Source organism: Delphinapterus leucas, chromosome 16 (genome assembly GCF_059928025.1).
Source record: "Delphinapterus leucas isolate spDelLeu-1000000601 "Yukka" chromosome 16, BTC_Dleu_Yukka2, whole genome shotgun sequence".
Taxonomy (NCBI): Eukaryota; Metazoa; Chordata; class Mammalia; order Artiodactyla; family Monodontidae; genus Delphinapterus; species Delphinapterus leucas.
Genome location: NC_143144.1, coordinates 72,716,186 through 72,726,104, shown reverse-complemented (window position 1 = coordinate 72,726,104; position 9,919 = coordinate 72,716,186). Strand labels below are relative to the sequence as shown.

The 9,919-nt window shown below is 37.8% G+C and overlaps 1 protein-coding gene across 1 annotated transcript in view; it reads right to left on the bottom strand.

The window, feature by feature from the left end:
- Window positions 1-3,156: 3,156 nt before the first annotated feature.
- Window positions 3,157-9,919, bottom strand: part of ATRNL1 (attractin like 1) — a 683,604-nt gene continuing 676,841 nt past the window's right edge. Inside the window, exon 29 of the mRNA XM_022568674.3 lies at window positions 3,157-8,071. Coding sequence (XP_022424382.1) covers window positions 7,947-8,071 — 125 coding nt within the window. The 3' untranslated portion in view covers window positions 3,157-7,946. The remainder of the gene's footprint in view (window positions 8,072-9,919) is intronic.

The window sequence follows — 9,919 nt, the reverse complement described above, 5'->3', positions numbered from 1 at the left end:
ACTATTTCTCATAAGCACCCTGGAAGGAAGGAAGCATGGTGTGTGAGACTTGTCATTCAGCTGAGGATAGAATCTTGGTTTTATTCTGCTTTTCCCGGGTCTCCATTTTAACCACTAGATCATGAGTCAACAGCCTTTGAAAAAATTGACGGACTTGATTCAACCACCTCTGCTTCCTTGGATATTTTTGGTTCATGTATAGTTTACAGACTGGTTCATATAATATAAAGCACAAGACATCCAAACAATGCTTCCATTTCGAATTGATATTAACGTGGTTAAGACATGACTCTGGAAATTTGCTTTAATTTTAGTGACATGAAGTGACTTGTTTTATAAGTGGAATTAAACTTTATACCAACACTCATAGTAGATTCCAAACTTTGTAGAAATGACTAATTATTATTCTTTGTTTTCTATTCCACCAAGATGCTATATTTGACATTGCCATAATCTTTGCAAATATTGTAAATAATCTCTTAGAGATTACACTGCAAGGGCAATTATCAAGACTACATCGAGAATATGTACACAAAGTAATTTGCACCAGAGAGAGCGAGAGAGAGAGATCATTAATTGCATTTATGAAGTGTGAAAGGTTATAAGAATCTTATGACATACTGGAACAGTAGAAAAATTGTTATTATTTTTCCTCAAGGGATTCCCATGAAGGTATATTCTTTCTTTGGCCATTCGAATTTAGGACAAAGTAATTCTCAATTCACTAACGTGCAAAACCCATGTGGCTCATATGTGCTATCAAAGTAAGAATTACTACTGAAAAGTCTACCACATAACCATCTTCTAAGTATGGTTTAGAAAAGGAAAATCTTGTCACTAAAACACTGCATATTATGTATAAAAACACAAACAAAACATCGTTACATATCCTTACAAACTTCTAGTTTGTAAAGCTCATCGTGGACAACTGCTTCCTGAGAAACAAAATGATGCTATTTGGTATTTTTCCCTTTTACAGAAAAGTTGTTTCCTTTAACAGCCAACATCTTGAATTTCTGCATTGGAAGGTCAAACTGGAGCTGTCACTTCAGAAGTCAGCAAGGAGTGGATGTTGTATATTCAGTCTTTGTTTCCTCTTCCAACTAGTTCATCTGCACATAACTGTTCAGGAGACCATATTTTTTTATACTCCCAGGGCAATGAGCTTCAAATGAACCTGGAGTTCTAACTTTGGCAGGGAATAGTCCTGATAAGTAGAATATCCCATTTGCCATTATCTATTTGTGTTGCAAGGTAATTCATTTTGGGTTGAAATCAAATTGTTTTAAGCTGAGCTGGTATTTTTATTGGTGTCCTTCCAGCCGGCCTTCCTTTTAAGTACCATCGTATTTCAAACAAGCTAGATCTAAAGGAAAAGATTACTGTTGCCAATGTGCGTTGTCACAAGGGAACAAAGATGTGCAAGACCTATTTTATGTTATTTATGTTTAAAGCATTGATAGAGGTTTGAGAGCACTAGTCTGCTGCTGGGGGAAATAAGCTGACTAATCAATGAAGGGTCAGGAAAGGTGTGTGATGATGGGAAAGAAAATCTAAAATAATCTGGTGGTATTTGCTGTAAAATTACCATTTAAAGTTGAGGAAGGTAATATTTGCAAAATGTAACAGACACTGTAAAAATCCTGAAAAGCACAACTCTGAATTACCAGGTAACATGTATCAGTGGTTTCTATTGCAATTTTATTATTTGGGAACTTTGGCACATATACGCCCTTTAGTGTTACCAAAAATAATCAAGAGAAGAATCGTTGCTCGGTGATTCCCTGAATTTAACCTTAAATCTTTTCATGGTGTAAGGATAAAACATTTAACTCTAATCTACTTCCTATTTCAACAACATAAACCCATCACAACACCTAAGTAAGGTAGGTGAGCATTTTTATCCCAGGTTACTTAGAAATAGTTTAGACAACTGGTCCAAGGCATTAAAAAAAGTTGGCATTTGAGTTCACATTAAAACTCAAGTGTGTCCCACACAGGACCTATTCCAAGACAACTTATACACAACTGAAAAGCACACCATTTAAGGTATCTTTCAGCAACAGGTGCGACAGAGGCACAAAGAACTGTTAGAAGAATTTGCTCACTAATGCCATTTTCTTAGGTGGATTTTCTAGAGTAGGATCTCCTACCTGACCACGCACACAGCTGGTGTAAAGAGACTTGTGCTTAAACAGCTATCTTGCCTGAGTGAAAATTTCTCTTCTGCCCAAAATAAAAGTGGTCGAAGCTTTTGATGGTGAGGAGAATACAGTGTTTCTGCAGGGATCTTTGAGGGGTTCGGTTTCTTGTTCACTTAGGGCTGCTGCACAACCTGTCCTTGAACAGGGCAGAATTATCTCCTCAACAAAGGGTGGGAGCCCTGGAAGGCAGACAGGTCAGAATGGGGGGGGGGAGGTGCAGTTTCCAGAAGCTCATGCAAAATACCATGTGGTTTCATATTTACAAAGCAAAATAATACCTGCTGTTTTCACTTGAATGGCTGGAGAGAGCAAAGCTCAATAGAATGTATTGGCTGTTGTGGCTGTGCCAGGCCCCCTAATGCTAAACAAGTAGGGGAGTCTGCTGGAAATTGGAGAGGGAGTTGCATGTTTATCAGAAAGGGCTGTGGGTTAGACCCGAAAGAATGCCGGCCCCTCACTTCGGCCACTCACAGGTGACTTCTCTAAGGAAACCTCTTCAGGGCCAAGAAAAATAAATTTTGAGTTGAAATCTTCAAATCCCTTGATAACCACTGATCCACCATCAAGAAGCTGAAGAGGAACCTGTGCCAGGCTCAGATGTTCGGAGAAGCTGCTGCTTTCTGTTGTAAGGAAAAGGCGCTCCAGGATTCGACTCTGAGCTCTCCCTGCTTCAGACACATCTTCATCTGGGCTCCTCCCCAAAACTCTTCTCCCTCTTCTAACACTTCTGGGGCATGCTAGCCAGGCTGGGCAAGTTTCTCAGGGCAGAGTGGTCCTCTTCCCTGGCCTGACCTCTGGGAGGTGTGGTGTAGGGCTGCCCAGGAGGAGGGGTCTGCCATTTTATCCCCCAGAGCACAGGCAGGACCCCGCTCAGGGTTAGGCCTCAGGTCAGGCCCTGAGCACAGGAGGTGCTTGGTCCTCCTGTGGGGCTGGAGAGAAGAGAGGTGTTTGGATCATCCTGGCTGCTCTGCCTCGGTAACACTGGACTGAGGCCCAGAAGAGCAGTAGCACGGACATAGGCCAGGACCCAGAGGGCAATGTGGGGACTAAACCCAAAGCTTGCCAGAGAACAAGCAGACTTTTCTTAGAAAACTCCTCAGCTGTGCCATGGCTGCACCAGTCTCAGAAAGAGGACTTTCATTGTAAGTAAGAATGACTTATGTAAACACATGGTCAGGGCAGAGACCCTCAGTTCTGGCTGGAATCCTGGCCACTTAGGCTCTTGTGAGTTTTGCTTCCATTCTCAGGAACAGTCAAAGTGTCCAGCATGTAATTCAAAGAGAACATGTAGAAAAGGCTAAGAAAAATCAGGTGAAGAGAGAAAAATGGATTTTGAATGTGGAATTCAATGACCAAATTTTATAACCAAGTCTTAGATGGCAGATGGGCTTTTCCCGCAGTTGAATGCTTTTTCCTGGATGATCTTGGGAGGGTAAAAAATATATATAACAAAACTGCATTTGGCAATGGGGGTTGGAAGATCCAATGTTTTTATTTCAGTAATTAAACTCCTGATCAACAGCATACTATATCATAAAATGTTGGCTTTTTAAAGCAGGTTTGAACTTTCACACAATCTGTTTTAACACTGGCATGCACACCTACATACATATATACTGAGATGGTTCTCATTCATTTAAAAAATTTGATAAAACTAAAATGTTAAATGTACACTGTAATGAAAACACTGCTGTAACACCAACCAGATGGCTTGTATTCCTTGGAACATTATTTAAAGCATTTTGACTTCGATAATTTCGTTATTTAAAGAAATTCTTCTAACTGTAAATAAAGGCAGCTCTTTGGCCAAGTGCAATGTCTCCTTAATTTGCCTAATCATAAGAATCACCGAGGCGCTTATTAAGCATATAAATCTCCAGGGTTCATCAAGTCCTTCCGTATCTTAATCTCCAGAGGCAGAGGTAGGGATCTGCACTGACCCAGGTAGTCTTATGATCAAGTAAGTTCCAAACTCACCTTAGTAAAATAGCAAATGGTCTTTGGAAGCTGATATCTTTTTTGTCTATGCGGGTAGAATTAGTTCATTTGATCAGTTTTAATTTTTTACAAGTTTTTACACGAAACACTTTTCAAATCATAGTTTTATGTTCAATGAAAAAAAAGATGTATCATGTATGACAACCAAATGTAAGGATCGATCCTTCTTGCCAAATTTTGACGAGAAAGTGACAACTGATGTTTCTGTCTAAATGTCACCAAGCAGTCATTTAAAAAATGTTTTACTAAAACTGTATATATTTTGAAAGAGTTAGAGCCGCTATTGACCAAAACATCCAAGTGGTTTTTTAGAAATCTCTATATCCTAGAAATTTAGGAACTTAAGTTTTTATGAAATCTTCATTTGCAAACACCTACTTGGCTTTTACCTATGGTGAAAAGATGAATGAAAAATTAATAGATGAATTCATAAAACAATCGGTAGGAAAAGAGCAGCCTGGTGGCCCCATGATTGTTAATACCAGCTACACTGCACTGAGGGCCCGTCGTGGAAGCTTTATGTCTATTATCTCCTAGGCTCACAACAACTCTGCAAGGTGGGCACCAGTACCTTCCCTCACAGATGGAAAGTCTGAGGCTTCAAAAGGTTAAAAGGTGCCAGCACCACACAGCTCAAAGCTGGCTGCAACATCTGTTCTCAGGTCCAGCCACCAGTCTGCACTCTAAATGACCCTGCAGCAACACAAAGCCAGGTAGTCACTGCTGTCTTACTGGAACTCAGAGAAAATGAGATATTGAGAAGCACTGCAAGTAGCGATTACAGGTTGAAATATATTCTACTTGAAGTTTTCCTATTGAACATAGCACAGGAGTATATGGCATACATTTTCCTTCTATGTGTATCACTAAATAAATTTTCATTTAAAAGCAATTATGAAAATCCCAATCCTCTTAAAATGTATTAAATTGATCTGTAAGGATGTGCATCTTTTTTCAATGAGAATTCTCTAACTGTCCGAATAGTGTCCCCAGGTTAATTTTTAAAACTCCATTCTACTTAACCAAAATGTTTCATATTTGGAAGAATAAGAAACCCTAAAATCTAAAGAATTTTTAAAAGTCATTCTAAACTGAAAGGTACATAATTCTATTAAGATGAGTTTTCAAGAGAATCAGTCATTTAATGCCTAACTTCTTGAAGAGTATCTGCATATACTTGTGGTTTGATTTAAAAAAAAAAAAAAAGAAGCTTCCAAATTAAAAGTGTTTGGGATGTGGGGAAAAAAAGAACATGACACAGATTCAAAGTGATTATCCCTAAGGTGTTTTCAATCCACTTCACCTGAGGGTGAAGAGTTTTATTGCCAGTAAAAAGCTTTGAAAAGTCGAGAAAATATTGCATAATTAGTCACAGAGTTAGCGATATTTGGCCCAGAAAGGTTTACTATGACTTTAACTTAACATTGCGTTATGTCCCATAATTGTCTGAAATTCAAATTTATGAATTTTAAGAAGCTGATGGGGTTCGAGGTGAATGAGGCTTGACAATTCTTTCACAGTAATTCTATTTGCTTAGCCTCTCTAAAAGCATAGCTGAAATAGATTTTACGTACAACTCTGTATGTTTCCGTAGTTTTGTTATATATGCTTTCTCTCACGACAATTGTTACAGAGTATTAAACAAATTGGGCAATCATTTTATTTTTAAATGATTATATTTTTGTATTCACCAGTTTTGTCAATTTATTTTTCCAGGAGAAAAATATCAACATATAAAGGGCCCCCCAAAAAGCTAATAAAATTGCTTGATTGTTTTCAGGAGACATTTACTAACTTCGCTCAATTTTCTTTTCTTTTTGAGAGAGAGAGAAAATATCATAGGGGGGTAAAAACAACCAGCTCTACTCCCTAGCCCCCCCAAAACCCCATAGGCTATAGATTAAATTGATCTAAGAATTAGTCTTATTTTTAACGCATGGAAAATAGCAAAATTATCATGCCAACATAAGGAATATATACTATAATTCATAAATGCCTAATTATCAAAACAATGACATAGTCATGGTTAGATGCAACCTAGCAATCTTATATATGATGCAACTACATATTGTATGATCATTCCTGTTATATATTACATTCGTTCCCATCAAATTAAGTTGGCTATGTTTAAATGGCATTGTGAAATAAACATTTAATATCACAACAGGGTCATATTCTGCTACTGCACAACCATAGCATGCAAGTAACTATGCATTAGCTGTAAACAGTAAAGTGTCATTACCTTCCAGAAATCCAAAGAATATGATAAGTACATAGATAGTACTAAACATCAATTATAGTTAAATGACTTTCATATTGAACAAAACTATATTGTATAAAGCAGTTTTGGATATCTCTGTCACTGCTCTCTACACATATTCTGTAGTTCCCTTGAAGTTAAGAAACTGCAATTCCAAACAAGATCTGTTAATCTACCGAGTTCTAGTGAACTGTTGTCAAAATTAGGACACAAATGATTCTATGCTTCAATGTGAAAGCTGTCTTCTATCATTTTTCCTTTCTGCCGTAATTCAGATTCTTGAATCATTAACAATATGCTAAATGTGGGCAACAATGAACTTATTTTATTTCTTAAACTGGAGACTCTCTCATGACACCGATGCGCTTGTGTTAGAAACAGGAATACTGTAGATGCTTGCCAGCAAATGCTCTTCTCTACTTGGATTCTAAGTGAAATAGTTGGCAGGAAGGAACCTGGGTCGTATTATGACTTGGAGGAGGTGCTGTCTCTAAAATACTTTTCATAACGTTTGTAAAAAGTAGATAAAATCTAGCCACTAGGAGAGGAAGGCCAAAAGAACATGATCTGTTCTTATAAAAATGCAGATGGATCATTTAGGTCTGATGCAATGATTCCTAGGCAATTAAAAAATTACCATATTAGAGCAGAAGCTTGCACACTGTAAAATAACTATTTCAGCTCTCTTTAGCTTTGTGATATTGGAGGCTGGTTTGGGAAGGAGGGCAAAAATTGATTGCTGGACAGGCTTTTCCATGCTCTATCAGCCCTGATAATGAGTTAGGCAGTTGGCATGGACGACAGCAATGTCCTCTTCACTCAGAATTCTAATAAACCTCCTGTGAAGTTGCATACACCGTCCATCCAAATGGACTCGTTTTGGTCTGCATTCCAGTTGGGTGGAAAATAGTCACATTTGAAAACCGAGTTTGGACATGATATGGTCCTGTGAAATATTTAAATACACTGATTACATCCTACTAAATCAAAATCCTGCTTTTACGTTTACATGAGATAAAACAGCATTTAAAGCCGTTGCAATTGGTTCATTTCCTGTTCGTATACAAGTGACTTAAGTTTGCTTATGAGGCAAAAGCTGTACAATTCTCATCATTCAGGCATTATAAAATGTCTTTCTTTAAAGTCTTGGGATATAAACAGTTTGGTTTATACGAATTACATATTTTTCATCTGCATTAAGAAACAATATACATTTTTTTTTCCAGAGTAATGTTATCTGTGATAAGCCTAAGATAGCCTTAAAAACTAACTTTATCACCTGTGACCATCAATACTGTTACTTTGATAAAACTCATGAACATTCTTTGGCCACTCGGGTCATTGACCATTTGCAGGGAACTGTATCTGGGCCGTGGGACCATACAGAGATTTGCCTCCATAAAAATTGAGGCCACAGACCAGCCTTAATGGAAGCCATTTACAAAGTCAAACATTACAGAACCTCCAGGAGCTGTTTCTGTTTCTCAGACACACGTTCCTTGACGTGTTGAGAGGTGGTGTTTTCGATTTCGGACTCCTGAAGTCTTGTCTTTACTATCTGAAGGCTTCTGTTGTGAAATATCTATTAGGGCACTGGCAATTGCAAGGCCTGGAAAAACAGGAAAAAAACCCACTTAAATGTCTGATTACATATTTCTGGGATGGCAACAGTGGTGGCCTAGCATTGTTTTACATTCAGCAATCAAACATTTAGCTGCTTATTGGAAGTAGTTTACCCTTTACTTAAAATATTTTTTAATTGAAGTATAGTTGATTTACAATGTTGTGTTAATTACTGCTATACAGCAAAGTGATTCAGTTATACACATATATTTAAAAAAAAATTTCTTACCTTGGACATACGAACTGTATACATGAAGAAGAGCAAGGATCTAACAAAATTAACTGAGTGACATTGGACAATCAAATCAGTGTGTGACAAAACATCACAATCAGTTGTGGATATGACTCCACACCTTTCTATGTCTGAACACACGTTTGTTCTAAAAGTATAAAGAATTTTCAGGTTTTTTTGTGTGTGTGTGTGTGTGTGTGTGTGTGTGTAACAAAAGTCAGTATATTAAGGTTTTTTAAAAAAAATTAGAGCAGCTTTAGGTTTACAGAAAAATTGAACCAATATTGATACATGATTTTTAAGTAAGGTCCACAGCTTACACTTGGGTTCACACTTCGTGCTGTACACAAAGATCTATAGGTTTCAACAAAAGCATATTGTCATATACTCACCATGAAAGTATCATACAGAATAGTTTCACTGCCCTAAAAATCCCCTGTGCTTTACCAATTTATCCCTCCCCTTCTCCTGAGCCTCTGGTTATCACTGATCATATTTTAATATCTCTATAGTTTTGCCTTTTCCAGAATGTAATTTGGTTGGAATCATACAGTATGTAGCCTTTTCAGATTGTCTTATTTCACTTAGCAATATGCCTTTAAGTTCCACCATATCTTGTTTTGGCTCAGTGGCTCATTCCTTTTTATTGCTAAATAATATTCCATTGTATCAATGTACTACAGTTTGTCTATCCGTTCCCCTATTGAAGGACATCTTGATTGCTTCCAATTTTTGGCAATTATGAATTAAATCTTCCATAAACACCCATGTGCAAGTTTTTGTGTGGACATAAGTTTTCAATTCCCAAATACCTAGGAGCACAATTGTTGGATCACACGTAACTTTATGTCTTAGCTTTGTAAGAAAGTGTCAAACTGTCTTCCAAAGTGGCTGTGCTATTTTGTATTCCCACCAGCAATGAATGAGAGCTCCTGTTGCACCACATCTTTGTCAGCATTTGGTGTTGTCAGGTTCTGGATTTTAGCCATGTAGCTGTATCTCATGGTTGTTTTTTTTTTTTTTTTGCGGTACGCGGGCCTCTCACTGCTGTGGCCTCTCCTGTTGTGGAGCACAGGCTCTGGACGCGCAGGCTCAGCAGCCATGGCTCACGGGCCCAGCCACTCCGCGGCATGTGGGATCTTCCCAGACCGGGGCACGAACCCGTGTCTCCTGCATCGGCAGGAGGACTCCCAACCACTGTGCCACCAGGGGAGCCCTCATGGTTGTTTTAATTTGTAATTCCCTAATAACATATGATGTTGAGCATCTTTTCATATGCTTATTTGTCATATGTAAATCTTCTTAGGTGAGGTATCCGTTCAGATCTTTTGCCCATTTTTAATTTTCTTGTTTGTTTTCTTATTGTTGTCTTTTAGGAGATTTCTTTTACATTTTGGATACCAGTCCTTTTTCATTTCAGATACTGTAAGCTCCCTACATACGAATGAGTTTCATTCTGAGAGAGTGTTTGTAAGTCCAACAAAGTTAGCCTAGGTACCCAACTAACACAATCGGCTATATAAGTACTGTACTGTAATAGATTTAAAATACTTTTCACACAAATAATACACAAAAAACAAACACAAAAAATAAAGAAAACAT